Source organism: Oxyura jamaicensis, chromosome 2 (assembly GCF_011077185.1).
Source record: "Oxyura jamaicensis isolate SHBP4307 breed ruddy duck chromosome 2, BPBGC_Ojam_1.0, whole genome shotgun sequence".
In the NCBI taxonomy this organism is placed as follows: Eukaryota; Metazoa; Chordata; class Aves; order Anseriformes; family Anatidae; genus Oxyura; species Oxyura jamaicensis.
In genome coordinates, this window is record NC_048894.1 from 150,467,145 (window position 1) to 150,486,034 (window position 18,890).

Here is an 18,890-nt window from a genome sequence, read left to right on the forward strand (position 1 = left end):
TGCTTTAATACATTACATGTTTATTTGTTAAATGCATAAAACAGTACAATATAAAATATCTTTCCATGTCATAACAAAATAAGCTTTACAGCGTTATCATCACAGTGCATCAGAAATATCTTGAATATGTGCTCACTCCATGAAAATATACTCATGTAAGGTGCTATAGCCCTAGAGAATTGATGTCCACAGGCAAATTTTAGCTGCTAAAATTCTGCAGATCAGAGGTTTAGATGGAAATCAACTGACTGATACCCACTCAGAATCTGGAACTATGCCTTTCTATTTATTTCTTATTTAATTGAGGCCCTGGGCAACCTGATCTAGTGGGTGGCATCCCTGCCCATGGCAGAAGGTTTGAATTAGATGATCTTTAAGGTCCCTTCCAACCCAAACCATTCTGTGATTCTATGATTCTTTGATTCTATGGTAATTATTGTTGTAGGTTTTGTTGTTACTATTATCATTATCATTATATTCTATGGTGTTAACAGTTACTTAGTAACCAACTGTAATGAAATTAGGCTTTCATTTTCATACCAAAGTACCAATAAATCTTGTCCAAAGAGCACAACCTACAGGGCAAGACAGAAAATGGCAAATAACAAATTAATCATAATATATGCAATTCCTAATAAACAACTTCAGTATTGATGGCACTCATAAATATAGGAAAAATGTAAACAAGAACAACTTCACTATAAATGTAAATGATAAAGAGGACAAGGAAAAGGCAGCGTAAGAAACTGTACAAAAAGAATAATACAAAATGAACTAGCTGTTTTGCTCAGTATATATCAAATATACAAAGATGTTTACAAAACTCTGCAGCTAATTCACAAAAAAATACACAAAGGAGCAGGTTCTGCACAATTAGGCTGAATGGCCATACCTATTTCCTGTATCAGCGTGGTTTATTCAACACCATTTAAGTCCAAATGTTAATCTTAGTCCATATGGTTTGAGTTCTATTTGTAATACTTCCAGGATAAATACAAAACAGATTTGATCACACACTAGGAACTTTATAAGCTAAGGGACTCCATAACTATTATCATTCTGCTTGCTGCTGTTCACTTCAACATGAACAACAACACTATTAAGCGCTATGTGATATATATTCAAGAATGACCTTGAAATTCTGCTGAACACACCAAGAAATATAAGACAAGTAACAATGATAAAAAATAATTGTAAGGAAAGGTATTAGATAATGTACAGGGATTTATAAATCTCTACCTTGAATTTTCTCTTTGATTTCCTTTTTTATTTTTTATTTTTTATTTTTTATTATTATTTTTTAAATAATGTGCTATATTAAAACTGAGTTAGAGTTTAATCACTGAGGACAGAAAGAAATTTCTAGTAGTCCTCACGCTTTGTAGATGCGTTGGTTAATCACCAGTGAACAAATGGTTTTACTTTATGAGAATTACTGTTCAAAATTATTCTAGGCTTTATTCCCTAGTTAACAGAAATTGCAAATACTAACTACATCTGACAGTCCAGATTTAATCATTTAGATTAGAAAATGTTGTCTTCAGTTTTTCATCAGATAGATTTTGACTTCAATTTTTCTTCTGATGGGATTGAATTTAGCATAGTATTGTGCTTTTTTTCAGGGAAACAATATAAGGTTTGCTTTTCTGTCCATTGGAATATACTGCAGGGAACTGTCAAAGGCAATCAGTCTGGTAACTGAAGAAAAGTTAGTTAATTCAACGTTAATGAATATCACAGAGGGCATCTCTTAGCAGATCCCACACATCTTATTTTTAGCCTTGAACTCCAGTTGCAAAATTGTTCCCGAGCTTCCCCCTCTCCTGATAAGAACACTTGCAATTTACAGCTTTTATTTTTTCATAGACAGATTAAAGCAATTCATATTACACCAAACCTTTAGCAAGCTAAATCAGCTTCTTCTTAACTTGCTGTTGTATGCCCACTAACTAGCTTACAGTGAATTTAAGCTTTCCTGCTTTTCAGGATATCACTTCTGTAACTGCAGGGTAATTGCAGTCTTTTGCCTCAGTACAGGATATTATTTTTCCAGATTATTCTTGCAGGAAAATATTTAAATACCAAAGGTTTTTTAATCCTCTTTTAACTTTTTTTTTTTTTTTTTTTTTGAGTAAAGGACCTAGTATAACTAGCAATAAAATAGTTAACAGTGTATTTATAAATATTACACAATGATATTTACTCTCAGTGGACTCTATGCTTAATCACAATAAAGGAGAACAATACTGACAAAAATAGTCAAGTGCATTAACTACAACTAAACATGAGGATGAGTATTAAAACTACCATTCTAGGTACACAATACATAAGTTTTATGAAAAATAAAATTCCCTTGTCCCCTTTTATTGAAACTGTAAACCCAAGTCTCATTATATCAGATAGTCTGCCTTCACGTAACACCAATGTAATGATCTGAGCAAATGTAAATTACTATCATAAACCGCTAATTTGGGTGAAATTTCACTGTTCGAGCTCTTAATGTTGAGCTATTGGTGCTTCACTTCAAAATATAATTAATATAACTTATTTACCCTTTGAAAGAGAAACATACATATTAAATTGCTGTAAGTACACTTCATTGCCTCATTTCTTTGGATTTTTGATGCTAGAAATATGGCTATAATGTGCTTGATCTTGGCTTGGACATAGAATCGGATAAACAGTGGTGTTTCGGTTTTGTAGATTCTTTTGTCCACCAAAACCTTTAGTGTATGTGCTTTCGCCGCAGTTTTGAAATCCCAGTCATTCTGCCCGCCAGCCTGTTTGTATCCTGTCAGCAGAGCTAGCTCTTCCACAGCCAGTATTTCACATCTGATTTACCAGCTGGGGCTGTGCTAACATCACTTTTAGCACAACAGGGGACAAGTAGGCTAGAAGCAGCACTAGTTATAGAATGATTTGGTGGTCAAGAGTGTGCTTGCTTACACATTATCATCATTTTGTTGCACAGGAAGATGAAATGCATGCTGTCCTAGCTAAACTGGCATATAGGGAGATATTTAAGGTAGCAGATTATTAAAAGCTTGGAGTCACAAGGCAGCAGTTTTTGGTTACCCACAGGATCTATGTGTAATATAGTCTCTGTGGCAGCAAAGAAGCAAGTTGAAAAATAAGGCACAGTGTTTCTAAATTACAGTTACCAGCTGCAGGGTGTTTTTTGTTGCTTGTTTGTTTGTTTTTAATTCTTTATTTTGTTTTGGTTTGTTTTTGTATCTTAACCCAGGTAATTCACATTAATTATTGCTTTTCCACATACTGATTGCTAGTTTTCTGAAGAAACCCTTCCTTCTAATAATTGGGCACTAATTTGTCATAATTTATTTATACTTTTTGTGATGTTTCTTTCTTCCTTTTTTCTCTTTTTACAGTGCTAGGTATAACTGCCAAAAGACAATGCGCACACATGATACAATAATGCTTCTGAAATATTACCACATGTACTCAGTCATTATCCAAACCAATTATTTTTGACAGCATGTCATTACAAGAAATTAATATATATAAAGTATTTGAAGACATTAGCTATTTACCAAAAGCAAAATTAATGGGGATTGCTAAACACTTTCACCATCAGATTACTATCAAAGTGCTTGTAAAACTCGATGCTTATGCAGGGTTTTCTTGACATGAGACTAGAGGTACCACAATCATTTTGCATTACTGCTTGCAGAAGGTCACCAAGAAATATGGCATCACCTGTAGTTTGACCAGAATTAAAATAAAGCTAAAATGAATTGTATTTTAAAGGTAGAACACCAACTATTCTGATTGTCTTGCATTTTTGTTGTTTGTTTTTGTCTGTTTCGTTGGGAACGTGTAACAGTGGCCACAAGGAGGTATCCAGCAGGTTGATGATGCGAAAAAAAAAAAAAAAAAAAAAAAAATGAGGAGGAAGAAAAATGAAAACTGTTAGTGAACTGATGGCGAAATGTACAGAAGTAACCACTCTGCCTTTAAGTTCCTGTGGAAGGCAGAAGAGCTTGTTTTGAGATGCTGGCATGCTGTCTCCAGTGTCCTGGATCAACCTGTATTTCCCTTCTGCTAGGCAACAAGTCCCAGGTTCTCCATTCCATCCTGTAGTACCTGCTTTGGTTAATATTGACAATGGCTTTCAAAACTGAAGTCAGCTTTAAACCCCTGGTGTTGTAGCCCCACACAGCCCCACTGACTAAGAAATTCCCTAACTAGTGTCCGCTGCTTGGCTGTGGATGAGCAGTATGCATTTTTCATCATAGGCTTTCATACTGTGCAAAGTGATCCAAGTGCCTACATGCACTTCTAAAATGCTTTGTTCTCAGGATGAACATCCTCTTTCTGAGGAATGACTCCAAGGTTGCATCTGCAGCTGTGCAGCTGTGCTTAGATCTCAGAAGCTGAGCTGCACTCATCCAAGAACTGATGAACCAGGCTGTTTTATCCACACTACGAGGAACACAGACCTGGGCACAGCTCCACTTAAGTTCTTCTTTTCATTTTTGTCTTTTCAACTTAGAGATGAAAGAAATAAGGAACCAGGACTGGGATGGCCAGCTTACAGTAGAGAGAAGTCAGTGCTCTCGTTTTAAGGGCTTAGAGCTACGCCAAGATTTAGAAATGCTTGATAAACAGAAACTGGAGACTGAGAATAAAACTTGACTGAAAAATAATAAGGAAGAGAGGAAATTATAAGTGTTTTTCAAATATTTTGGACAGATACAGGTTGATGCTGCTTCACTCGTTCAGTGGAGTGGTACCAGACTAGAGCAGTACAGCACCTGGCCCTACTGTTCAGTTTAAACTGAAGAGAACTTACTTTGCCCATTACTGAAAAGATATTTTGTGGTTTTGTTGTTGTTGTTGTTTTTTCTGGGATAAAGCACAGTGGCTGTTTAACAGCTTAACACCTATTGTCAAGCTAACAAATATTTCATCCACATAAAATCAAAGAGGAGTTTTAGACAGCAAAGTGGAATAATTCACTGTGGAAACTGGCATAGGTCCTACAGCTAAACCTGCTTCTAATGACAAGTTCAGGGAACTTTTCTGCTGTGCTTGAACCCTGTTTTGTAATGGGGCTCTCCCAGAAATGCGTGGAATTCTTTCTACACTTAAACCACTTAAACATATACTCACCAATTATTCTTGCTTTTCAATGATTCCTGGGGGGGGGAGAATAAAAATAAAAATAAAAATAAAATGCATGTTTTTGTATGTCCTGATTCAAACAACAGTTCATTATGTTCAATATATTGTGTAGGTTCTGGTTTGCCAAATTTCCTTACGCTGATGGATTACTTGTTTGAACAGGTATCTTTTCTCATGTGATGAGAGTAAAAGAGGTATTCTTTGTACCCCAGTAAATGGAGAGCTCTCAGAGTGTGTTTGTTTGCCCCTTGTGAGAAAGAGCTTTGTTCATGACTCAGAACTAAACTATTCAGGAAGTCTGAAAGCTGTACTTAGCAACATGCTAGTCCTAACTTGGTGGCCTTGATTTTATTTGGAACAAGGACATAGTGACAAAGTGTAACATACTATCCTCAGGTACTTGAGGTGTTGTGCTAAGACTCTTGTTTGATCAAAATCTGAGCCTATCACTGCAATATCCCTCTCCAGGCTTTGCCTACTTTCTAACTTCCCATTTACTCAATTCCAATCTGCCAGATTTGTCCTGTTGCCCTTGGGATACATTAAAGTCTTAAACCCTGACACAGTATCAGAAACAGTGTCCTTTTGAGCTTCACTTTCACCATATGTTCAGAGAGCACAAACGTTTTTGGTCTTAGCAGCATTTTAGACACATTCAGAAGAATTTTCTGCTGCACAGAAAGTGAGAGAATAATAATTCATCAACCAAGCACATGCTTGCAGCACAGAGGCCTATGCATGAGCTGCTCTGAAGACGTAATTCAGATCTATGACTCTGCAAGTCTTTTTCTCCAGAAGGATTTAGAAGCTACAACTCTGTGCAAAACTTTTAAATAAAGCAGTCTTAAACAGAGCCACATTAGCACCATTCTTCAACTCATCAGATTTAATATTTCTAAAACATTTATCAGAATAAAGTATGAGCCAAAGGCAAAGCTCTATCCTGAACTTAATGGTGCATTGGGTTAGTGGGGCATGTCTTATGTTCATGTCTCTGCATGTTCACATTATAGCATATTAGATTAATCTTCCTTTTCTGTGAATGGTTAACTGTTACAAAATTTATTGCACATTATTATAAGTCATTTTTTTCAGAATAAATTGAAATTTTCTAAGAATACAAATCAGTAACATGAGAAGCCAAATCCCTCTCAAAAATTTCATATCATGCCTTCTATCTTTTGACATGAAAACAACAGAAGGAATCTCTCCTTCCTCTCAATATAAAATTCGTAATTTTTTCTATTTATCACATGACGTTATTGCTACTTACCAAAACTTAGCTGTTTTGAAAGATGTGACAAGACTGAAAAAAGATGAAAGAGCAGCATCTTGGGACAAAAGAACTGTGAAGTTTAAATGCAAAATCCTGTAATTGATTGAAGGCTACATTCTGTCCCCATATGCCCACATATTGCTCTTATCAGCATCAATAAGAGCCACAGATTTACATCTAAGGACACTTTTCTGTCCTCAGATGTGACTTAGTAAAAGATTATGTGTTAGGTAGAAAGAAAGTTTGTACTTACAAACTAAAATTATCAGCAACAAAGTGGCAGACAATCCTCCCAGAAAATACCTGAGAATATAATACCCAGAAAGTTTAGAAAGAAGCAAGGAAAGCATATTGGGGTAACAGAGGTGAAGACTGGGTGGGAGGAGAACAGATGATTCTTGCAGATGAACCAACAAAACTATCCTAGGTGAACTGCTATTTGAAACTTTAAGTTACTTAAGCTATTGTGGATAATGTCCTAGAAATAAAGATCTCAACATTCCCTGACTGAGAGAAACACACATATTGGTCATTTGGAAAGACACGGATCCATTCTGATTCTTCTCAGGCTTCCATGACCCTTGTCCAAACACACTTGACAAAGTAGGTGCCTCATCTTTATTATTTCTTATTTTGTTGCATACCTACATAGCTGAGATGTTTGCCTGCATCAGCTATCATGTGAAAATACGCTTTCACAGTAAGATACATTTAACTTTGAAAACTAGACCCTTATTTCATCTTTTATTCACCAGGTAAAATGGAGTAAGTATTAACATAAGAAGAAACAAATAATAATAATAATAAATAATTACCTTGTACATATTGAAATTATTAAACACAAGATCAGTGCAGCCATCTGAGCAAGAACATTTCGCACTGTGCTGGATTCTAAAACAAAAGTATGGAAAATAATTCTCATGAGTTTTCAGGAAAATAAATACATGATAGGAGGTGTTTGCAATGACTACCTTCAGCCCATAAGGCCAGTCTCTTCAGTTGCTCTCTGTTTTTAAGAGAATTCACTTAGAGTAATTCAAAGCAGAAACCTAATTTTCATGCTCTGGGTGTCTCTCAGGAGCCTTTTTCCCCCACGACCATAGAGACACTGTGCCCTTCAATGCTTGCAGAAAACAAGCGTTTCGGAATAATTGCCCTTTTCAGTTTTTATTCCCATGCCCTTTCCTCTATTTTCCTCTTCACTTTTTTCTTTTTACATTTGTCACTGAAAATAGGAAGGGAAAAGATGTGAGCAGGGATAAGTGAACAATACTGATTTTAAGATTTTATTAAGGAGTCATTTAAAACGTACGTTTCTGAAATAAATTCTGTTCTGCAAGGATCTATATCAACATTTTGAATGTGCATATTTTGGGTTCACTCTAAAAATGCAGTATATAGGGATAAGAATGTAACATACCTGCCTTACTCAGTGTCCCTTCATTTGCATTTATCATGAACTGAGAGCAGGACGCTGAAGCACAAAATGGTTTCCCAGGCTGAATAAACTCCTCATCTTTGCTGAGAGAAGCTCCAACGGATGCTGGAGTTTGCCTTTGTGGCACATGGCTATCATATTCAGAGGAAAAGTCTGAATCGCCTGCCAAAAGTGCATATGTAAATGAAACCACACAAAAGATGAGTTTTTAGAATTTGTGGTAATAGATTTTATACACACACACACACAAAAATACTTAAACGTAGGCAGGTTTTCAGATTCTTAAGAGTAGGGAATTGGCAGGTACAATGAATGCAAGAGAATATATTCAGAGAAAAGACAAGGTTGCACAGAGCATAACACAGTGATGTTATTATTAAAAGAGCCAGGTGAAAGCAGTCAGAGCCAGATATTAATTGCACTGGGATAAATGTCACTGGTGATGTCTTTGTATTCAAGCTCAGTCTAAAAATGCCCTTGTGACACAAAGGTCTTTTTGGCTCACACTCTGTGAACTTTAATGCCAAGAGCTCAACTCCCCACTTAGAATTCTGTTGTTCATCTAACCTTTACCTGCACATTTTGGGAGACAACCCAAACAAAACCTACAGAAGGAGATATTGAATTCCCGGTAAATATAGACTATAATATTGTAGTTGGTCAGAGCTTACCAATATCAGCCTGACTGGCCTCTAGTTTACTGCATCCATCAGGCCAAGAATCATCCCCATGGGAGGACCCCATATTGCTGAGGACGGTGCTGCTGAGCCATGAGCTGGAGGCACTGAGACTGAACAAGTTGGCAAGAGAGCGGCGGATTTTCTTCCTCCGCCTGAATATGCTAGAAAGAAAAGACACATTGTTGAGGGTGTTGAGGGATAGAATTAATTAGTCTTAATGAGCAGTGACAGAGCTCTGAAGCTCGCAGAACTGAGATGCAAGAACCAGGTTTGGATATGGTTCCCAGTTCTGTTGTTGACCCTGGGCATACCATCAAGAATGTATCAGCAGCATAGTAATGTATCACACTGCTGTGGTGCTGGGTATTGATACTACTGGGTAATGATACTACTATTGACAGACATTGATACTAGTCCCAGTGTTCGCATGCTCCCCATAAGTTTCATGTCATGTAGCCTGGATCCCCAGATCCTCTGCACTATGTACTTTTTTGGACTGCATTTTATATCCCATCCTAGACCAGTGTTTTTTCAGAGATCAAGAGGGAGTTTTCCCAATGAGGAATGCTAGGACCAGACCTTTATTATTATTTTTTAATTATTTTATTCCTTATCATGATAACACGCCATTGGCAAAATTAGTTATAACCCTCGGTTTTCTTTATTTCACACAACTCCAATTATAGCAACTGTATAGGAACAGTTTTGGGGTAGTAAAATGAGGTATGACTGAAAATTAAGTGATTTTAATCACTGCACTCTCCAAACTGAAACACTTTAGATATGTCCATTAAGAAACAACACTGATATACATAAGTAAAGGAAAAAAATAAAAAATTATCTTAAGCCAACCAAAATGTAGACAGCCATGCAGGTATCTCCAGATAAATCCAGAGATGTTGAGCCAATTGCCAGCCTGGAGTAAAACCTGCATGTAGTTCACTTACCGAACTAAGTTCTCTTTGTATGTAACACTTGTCTGGGATGGTGTCAGCGTTATGTTGCCCTCTTCATCAGACAGAAAACTGTCTTCTGTCAAAATGTAATAACCGTTAGAAAGCAGTCGTGGGCTGCGGCGACATGTGAAGAGGGGGCCTCTGAGAGGGTCGGTGGAACAACACCCGTAGGCAGTGTCATCATCCAGAAAGGCACAAGCATAACTGAAAAGGAGAGAAACCCAAACCTCTAATTAAGTGAATGTCTAGACAGTGCAAAAGCATGATTTAATAATAACAAATTTACATATGCTATCACCTCTCAGTTAATGGGAGCTGGCAATGAGAGATGGATTTAAAATATGCAGATAATACTTTTACTTCTGCACCTAGGAGGCTTCAGCCAACTACATCGTGACAGCCTCATGCTTTCCAGAGCTTCAGATTACAGGAAATAAAATATTTTAAGTAAGGATGGAGTAGTGACAGGGTTTTTTTTTTTTTTTACTTATAGTGAGTCTTTTCTCCTCAACAATTTTGCTTTCCAATTGGCCTCACAGTGACATCCATGAAAAAAAAAAGGAAGACACTGGACTGACTCAGTGGCTGAAACGGGCTTCAGCAGCAGGTTTCAGTATCCCATACAGAATGTGACAGAGGGGGAGCATGATTTCAGTAGTGGGGGGAAAGAAAGTGGACTAGAGATATTCTAAAACCTCATAATTACAAAGCTAATGCTTTTCATGCTCCTTTTCAGTATTTCTAACTTCTGTTTAAAGCAGTAATTAAATTAATATCAGCACTTTAATCCAGAGTCACCCAAGAGGGATTTTACAAAATCTGCAACAAAATAAAAACAAAATTAAACAAGTATAATTTTCCTCAATACCTCCGCAAAATATGTTCTGAGAGGCTGCGTCTGTGTTCTCCATCAAACGCTGCTGAACCTGCAGAGGCAAAGGCCAAGCAAGAAGGAGTTGTTAACCGCATCCACTGACAGCTTAAACAGTTGACAGGTCGTCACTGACAGGTACTTTGTGTAATTCAGAAAATAAGTTAAACAAAATGAAAAATTAATTAAGAGAGAGGTAGAAAGAGGTAAAAATAAATAAATACATAAATAAATAAAGAGCATAGGAAAGATGGGGTGACTACGGGAAGATTGTTTAATATCAACTCAATCAGGACAACACAGAATCAGATCCAACCCTAGTCAAACACTTGTACAGGTTATTAGTAAGTTTAATGGTGTTTTCCCAGAAATCTGTTTCATGCTGAAAATAGTACACATACCGGCAATAGTTACAGAGTAGAATTGAAGGGCCACCATTGCCATTGCGACACATTTTCAAATGAAATTTGCAGACATGGCACAACAAGCATGGGGAAAGTGACCATGGCAAAAAAAAAATGACAATAATACTGTGGCAGAAGATTAAGGAAATAAATAGGATTTGTCTGGATTATTATGGCTGAAGTTTGCAAAGTGCTGCCAGATGTTCAGCAGCTGCCAGAATCAATCTTACGAAACGCGAGCAATGGCTATCCATAGGGAGAATTTATATCTGTTGTTACAGAGACTCATAAAAGAGATGACCCTTCCCTATAGTACCTTACCTCCGGTATCTTTAGAGCATCATTCTTACAACACTGTTAGTAAATGCCTGTCATTCACCTATGAGAGAAGATAGGCCTAAGGGGATTTTTTTTTCTTTTTTTAATATTCAGTTATGAGCTGAAGCAAAGGAAAGACATTAAGGTCAGTGTTCCTACTTTGGTAGTCTTGTTTACCCTCATTTGGAGCTCGGTTGTCAGTCACAGCCTGCATACTGAGCCTTGGGAGCCAGCAGAGTTGCCAATGAGGGAAGTAAAACTTTCTGGGGTATTTTTTGCAAATTAGCCCTATTACAACACTCACACAGATACTGTTTCTGTGACATTTTTTTTTTTTAAATAAAAATTAAAAAAAAAGTCTCTTTAATGTGGGGGAAATTATGCTCTAACCCTGGCAAAAAAACAACTTGCAGAGGAGACAACTGGTAGAAACTCGGTGGAGGTACATGATGTCAAGCAGCATCAGTCAGACCGTCACATAGCAAACTGCCCCAAAATGAGTGTTATGTGTATTTCACCGACTTACATATTGTAGACTTACTTTTCACACACAACCAGCTCCTGAAAGAATTTCTCTTACTTTAGGCAAAATCATGCGTATGAACATGATATTCAATTATATATAAATTATATATATTCAAAAATATTATACTAAAAAAAAAAAAAGATGTATCTGAACACTAAAAGAAAACACGGGAAAAAAAAAAAAAAACTCAACAGGTGGTTAGTATATATGGATGTAAACTAAAAAAGGCTAAATCCCAAATTGTGTCATTCCCCCAGGATCCCCTCCACACCAGGCTGTTTTTATCAAAAACCCAGGCAAATGTGCACAAACTTACTTGCTCTTGGTGTTGATGCAACATGTGATATTCCATACATCTTGAAAAGGTTCATACACCTTGGGATAACAGATAATATAGATTACCTGTAAAAGAGTTTAAAAAGAAAGAGAGGAATGTGTTGATTTGCTTTGTTTTACAATCAGGAAGGACACAATCATGTACATATATACCACAATATTAGTTATAATAGAGATCACTGAATATTCTCACTCAGATAAAACTGATTGGCTGTGGGGCAAATGTTTTTGAAAAGGGATAGAAAGGAATAACTGCATCAACTAAATCTATTACAATTCTCTAATAATCTGAGAGCGAAACATCTTTCCAGCTACTGACAGCCATGTCACGGTTGTATTGCTCTTGATTTTCTTGGTTATGATAATGCAAAGCAGCAGCCACTAACAAAGAACAACTGTAAGGGTAGTAGCTTACGTATGGATAGTGCCATCATTAGAAAACATTGACACAAACTGAAGAAAGCAGCAGGGCAAACCACAGTTCTGCTGCTGCTAACTTGAATTGCCTCATAAATTTGTGAGGTATGTGAGGAATGGCTCTGCAGGACTGCAAGCTTCCACAGAAGTAAAGCTTCGGGTAAAATATAGTGGTTATATATGCTTATAACATGAAGTGAGAACTACACACATGTAAACACATTACGGGGGAGGCGATGACTTTCTCTCCCTCAAAGAACAGTTTCTGAGCACTTGTAATTTGCTTTTAACCTATTTTAAGTTATGATAATGTCAAGCTTCTCTAAACAGTCACGTAACAGGGAGTCCAACACATTGTTTCTCCACTCTCTATCATGAAAATCTGTGGCTTATGCATTAATGAAGAGGGCTCTTGAAAGTCATAATTAGCTCAATGCTGGAGAAAGCACGTAAACATCATGTTGTAGACAATGCTGCATAGTGTCCTAGCTGCATTTAATATTCAGTTCCATTTGTGGGCTATTAACAGTGCGAGAAGCTATAGTAACAACACAAGCAAGCCAAAGCAAAGCATCTGAACCACCACTGTACAATTAAGCAGCAGTGTATGTAAATCACGAAGTGAGCATCAATATAGAACCTTTAACAGCATGAGAAAAGGCCAACAGCTTTAAGAAAATTCACTAAAAGTGAATCCAAGATGAACATGGCAATATATTATGGCAAGAATCCAAATCAAAGTTTAAGGCAACACCCCCTTGAATTTCAAAACACCTGCAAGCGCATGTCATAATATAAAGAAAAAGTCACTGTGCAAACCAAATCTGCAAACCAAATCTTTCCCTCCCCAAACTGAATTAATCTTTAAACCAACTATGTCCTGAATTGATAGCCAGCAACCCCTTGTGCATGTTTACACTGTAAATATTTACATTAGGATGTACCAAAATATAGAGCTAACTATTAAAATAGCTGAAGCCCATGCAACCAGATTTATTCTGTAGTACCTACCAAAGATAAGTGTCTACAAAAATATTTTTATTTGTTCACACTAATCAGTCATTACTGAAGAGCATTTTAGTCTTCTCTCCCTGCAAGTAATGATAAAAACATTCAGAAAAATACAAAACTTCCCAAAGAGCAGAATATAACTGATTCTGAAGCTTAAGTATTGCTCAGCTGACAAAAGTATTAAGAGATAAATACTTGTAAAATCTTCCAAACCTGGAAAATCCATTTCACTATTAACAAATGCATGCAAAAAAGTTTCTCATCAACACCAGAGCCTCTGAGACGTAAGTGCAGGGTGCTCTTTCTGCAGCTTCCTGGAGCAGAATGGCACTGGGTCTTCGGAAAGGCAGGTCTATGAAGTCCCTTGTTTCCTTTTGAAAACAGCCCGTGCAATCAGCAGCACAGAGGCAGAATGAGGTCATGCTTCCTGTAAAGTAGCCTCACACCAGAAGCATTCATTTTGAAGAGCAAACCGAAGATTAAGATTAGCTGGGGGAACACTCTTGCAGACCGTTGTGAAACACAGGCACACTGACGATAAATAACAGTTCTTTCCAATTATGACATGGAGAAGAAAGACAAAACCTTTTCTCATAAAGCAAAGTGGCACAGATTTTTGTTTCTGATTTACTTTCTTATCGTACTCAGAAAACTGTAGTGGTATAGCCAAGTCAGCCCATGTATTTGGTGAAAGAACCAGTGAGCTTACTTGTGAGCCTGACAGGCTTTGTTTGATGTGGGAAAGTGAAACAACTGCCACAAAATCCATGCAGAGTAACAAAGTGCCTTACTTTGCAAAAGTGTTATGATACAGAAGAAGCATTTGCTAAGAGTTCACAGTTGTTTAAGTTCCATGGTCAAAAACATTATTGCAAATGCAGATCATGCAACATTAAGATACATTCCCTTGAAAAAAAAAGGAATTTTCTAAGATGTCCGGGTAATCAAAATGATTGGCTGCAGAACTGTTACATCTAGAACTAATTTAAACCAGACTACTTGACACCTATGAATTACACAGCTGTAGGGAGAAAAACTTCATCTGCAGAAAAACAGACAAAAGATGCTGGTATGCATCTCTCCTAATACGTGCATGCATCATGGACAAAGAGAAAGCATAAATCTAGTAAAGTATGACTGATGTGCTTTGATGACAGCTTTCTCTTTGGAGAAGGAAAAATATTTCCACTGATAGCAAAGTAATGGAAAATTCTCAGTAGCATTCATATCTGAAAGCCACTGTCCCACAGGTTTTTGATGCAAGTACTTTGTGCACTGGTGAATATTTTACATGTATGTGCTAGCCTATAGTTTATATAAACAAATAAAGGTTTATATATAGCTTATTTATTGCCTTCCCTGTTGTTCCTCAAAATACCTATCCCATCCCAGCTGCATCTTAGCCTTGTAAGTCTAAATTATAAGGAAACAAATATGCCAACAGTCTTGCTGTGCAGTAGTTTCAGGTCAGTTGCATACATTGCAAGCTCAACCCACAAAAGGAAGGAAACGAGAAATTACAACACTAAGTACCACATGCATTTCTACTCTTCTCCCAGCCTTACTCTACCTTTGACAACGCTAAAAATAAAGCAGAAAACATACTGCCAGCAGAAAACACATCATGCTGGGTCTGACAGCCCTCGGTCTGCCCAGTAGCTGCCCCTGGCTCCCAGTCTCCCCAGCTGATGTTGCTGCACTCACACCCCGCATACCTGCACATAGATTCGAGTCCCTTGCCAAGGAAATTTAAGGAGACAGGGCAGACCGTGCTGATCAGATGCAGGGCATGGTTAGACCTGCAAAGAGTATACTATTAAATGGGCCTACATACATCATTACCCTTGCATCTTCCCACATTTCTTCCTCCCCAAGTCACCTAAATCCATCTCTTTCCTCACCTCTCATCTCTCACCTAAAAATCTCATAATAAATCTTGTGCCATCTCCAAAATGATCTCCCCTTGCACCCTATACTGTGTCCCATGCCACCAGGCAGCAAGCTCCCAGAGATGCTCCGGCGTTGACTCATCTGGGTGGGTTTCACACCTGGGCACTGGGGCTGAGGCTCTCCTGGGGCAGCCCCCAGGGCCCAGACAGGGCATCCTTTTGTCTGAGTCCTCACTTCATGTTCTCACTTGCCCACATGCCTCTCTTCTCTCAGAAAGGGTCTTTTAGGGTATTATGTAGAAACGGGTATTCTGTAGAGTGTATTCTAGGAGGGGATGGGGTAGTCATGAGAATCACAGAGAAGCTACATGGGGTCCAACTGAAGATCAATCTTGCCTACTATCCTGTCACCCACAGGCACCAAAAGCAGACATAGGGTAAGGAACAGGACAAGATTTTACACCTTTTCCTGACACTCTTCCCGTCTGTATTCTTGCTGCAGAGAAAACTGAGACTCATTTTAATTCACCTTTATAAATCATCCAATTTTAAGCTAAGCCTATTGCTTTATGCAGTAGAACCACTTAGCAATCTCTGAACTGTCCTGGTAATTGAAAAACCTAATCCCCACAAATCTAGCTATCTTATTTCAGTTTTAAGAGGAGGCTGTTCCTTCATAAAGGTAGAGTTTCACTGCAGATTACAGAACTGTCACATTATATATGACTTTAATAATTTGCTTGAAAAGAGGAACAAATTCATTTTTAGTTTTATCAGATGTAAATCCTACACCACCAACTTTTAGCTTAGTTGCTCCTGCTATACATGCAACAAAGGGCATTCCTATTTTCCATGGTGGAGTACAATGCATACATTAGCTCTGAGCTTGCTGATACATCCACATTGCTTGGATCTCAACATGAGCTTACCTGCCAGTTACCTGTGTATCACCCTACACAAACAGTCCAGGAAGAAACAAACAAACAAACAAGTGTTTAGAAAGGATTCAAATCCATCAAACCTTTAATGCACAGTAATACTTCTCTGTGCAAAGCCATGAGTCCGAATTGCATCTCCTTGATTTTATGGTATGAGAAGCAAATTTGGTTGATATGTAACTTGATATAGATGTACAAATTCTTTTGAGAGGAACTTATTACAATATCACTTCAATATACAAGAGCAGTGGAAAAGCATACATAAGGACAAGAGAAGCTCTTCCATAAGAGCAACTCCCCTTGCAACCAAAAATACTGATTCTTTCACACCTATTTTAACAGAGAAAGGCTAATACTCAAATCCATCAGTCAAAGCAGTTTAGTCAACGTCCCTAAAAGAAATGGCAGTTCCTCATTAGACTTCTTTGTAAGCTTCCTTACAAGAAGGGCTACAATCTCTCAAGAGCAGCAACCATCACCGAACAGGCAGGTAATGAACAAACAAATCTTTGCTAACATTTGAATGATTTAATTTTATTAAGGATTACGAAAGTACAAAAAGTAGGAAGAAACCTAGAGAGGTGGTGAAGGCTTGATTGCCTTCATTCCTTGTCTTCCACGTCTCCTCAGGTAATGGTGGACAGACCATAGCAGCATCTTGGTGTCTGAAAGCTGAACAGGTTACCTAGGTAAGCACATCTTTGGAGTACCACCTAGGTGCTCTATTTAGACAGATACAATCTGAACTTTTGGTAGGGAGTTTCCTTGCTGCTTGACAAATCCCACGGTGAAAACAGATGTTTCTCTGGAGGTGGTGATGTACTGCTGATCAGTGTACCTGAGCTCCTGGCTGTTTTTTTGTGACAATCTTGATGTGATCGGAATGGAATAATCGGGGAAGGTCTTGTACTGCTGTGCAGTGAAGTCTTCTGGACATCATATAATTCAAAAGGATCTAGCAGTCTCAATGTATACTGAAACTATATAGTTGAGAAGGTGTTGGTACCACTGTTTTTTAAGGCATGGATACTGACAAATTACTCATAGCACTGATGTCATGGTCATTTCAACAACAAATTGTAGTGATGAATGCTCAGATGAAGACAGATAGCAACTGGTGATGTCACTCTAATAATGCTCTTTAAAATGCCTGTCTTACATGGTGGCTTACACAGCACTTGTACCAGTTATTTATATGTAAATAACCACTGCAGAATGACAGTGACGGAGTCCCTCTTTGCCTGTATTTAAGCAAAATCTATATTTGTGAAGCTTGTACAGAGAGCATGCAGGACTTTCTGGAACTGTTTGCAATCTTTCCAGCTGTGCCATACTTACTTGTCACATTTCCAGCTGAATTCCAAGTGCTCCTGGACTTATAGGGAGAGGAAAAGGTACGTGCAGGCTTGGTATGCCGTGGAGGATTATGGTACACTAGAGGTGGAGTGGGTTTACAGCTTGGAAGCTTTCCAGCTCTGCATAAAGATCAAGAATTGAATGTGACCTAGTAGGCAACTGAGGACAGAGACCAGAACTTCCAGGAACATGTCCATGGGGTGCCAGAGTAGACCTAATGGCCAAGTATCAAGAAACAAGAAACTTCTCCCATAAACAAATGTTTTGCAAGAATTTACAGGCAGGGTTGGACACTCTGGGCTAGTTGTTGTGTTGGCAGCCATCCTTCAGCTCCTACGGACACCCCAGGACTACAAAGGAGAGAGGAAAACATCACATCAGTGTTCCAAAGTGATCAGTAGTGCATTCTGGCAGACGTGACATATTTGTTTTCATTCTCAATGCTAGCCTCCACCTGGTTGGACGGATGTGAGTTTTGGAGTTATGTTTTCTTTTGCTCCAACTTGCAAATTCTCTCTACACATTTGTATTGGTAACCTGACTGCACATCTTGCTTTGCTAGACTTCATGTTTGCTGTGATTTAGCTGTCTCTCCTTTTCTCTTACAGCACTCCCCAATATCTATCTCATGACTGAGATAAAAATCCAGATGATGAGCCCTCATACAGAGACTCCAACACAGTCGTCATCCTGGCAGAATGTTCCTTCTGTTCCTTTCCCTCACCCACCATGAGGTCAACTCTCAGAAATGGTAGACCGTGACAAATTTACCACTGGGATATGCTTGTGAGTCAAGTGCTCTGCTCATCCACCACAAATTATACGCTGAATTTCAGTCTCACACAGCAATAACTTAGGAAATCAATGTACGATCAGAGCAGGTATCAGCACAGTTTCCATTCGGTACAGGTCTCACCAAAGCTTTCACAAAATTCAGTACAATATTTATTGATGTGTTCCAATCTATAGACCGCGCCAAAACCATAACGGAGCCCCAAACATATGGCTGTAATATGTAAGGCAGAAGCAAGCAACACATTGCACAGCACTGCTTCCAAGGCACAAACACAATTAAAGCTCGAGAGGTCTAACATTCATTGCAAAACAATATTCAGAGCACAGCGAATGTCGAGTGTGCCCACAAGAAACATCAAACGGATGCACAGAAAGTGCTTCAGCTGGGATGTAATGTGCCTCAGCAAAGCTGCCGTCATCCAGAGCTGCTCCCTTCCAGCCACACCTGCCTCCCAGGTTTTCCCTTAACCTCCACAGTCAGTGTTTGTTCTTTTCTTTTCTTTTCTTTTCTTTTCTTTTCTTTTCTTTTCTTTT

The 18,890-nt window shown here is 38.2% G+C and overlaps 1 protein-coding gene across 5 annotated transcripts; it reads right to left on the reverse strand.

Moving 5' to 3' along the window:
• TMEM71 (transmembrane protein 71) lies at positions 1-13,736 on the reverse strand. Of its 5 annotated transcripts, XM_035319043.1 has the most exons (12): positions 13,592-13,735; positions 13,379-13,458; positions 11,931-12,016; positions 10,364-10,421; positions 9,487-9,699; positions 8,531-8,700; positions 7,842-8,021; positions 7,237-7,312; positions 6,675-6,724; positions 6,419-6,491; positions 5,134-5,159; positions 3,386-3,717 (listed from the first exon to the last, which is right to left on the reverse strand). In XM_035319043.1, exons 3-11 carry the CDS (start codon positions 11,983-11,985, stop codon positions 5,150-5,152), a joined length of 885 nt encoding a protein of 294 aa, XP_035174934.1. In that variant the 5' UTR covers positions 11,986-12,016; positions 13,379-13,458; positions 13,592-13,735; the 3' UTR covers positions 3,386-3,717; positions 5,134-5,149. The 5 variants fall into 5 exon arrangements, with proteins under 5 accessions (XP_035174935.1, XP_035174937.1, XP_035174934.1 ...); XM_035319044.1 differs by lacking the exons at positions 3,386-3,717; positions 13,379-13,458 and adding an exon at positions 1-573 and having other exon boundaries at positions 5,130-5,159; positions 13,592-13,736; XM_035319042.1 differs by lacking the exon at positions 13,379-13,458 and having other exon boundaries at positions 13,592-13,736.
• Between the last annotated feature and the right edge of the window lie 5,154 nt (positions 13,737-18,890).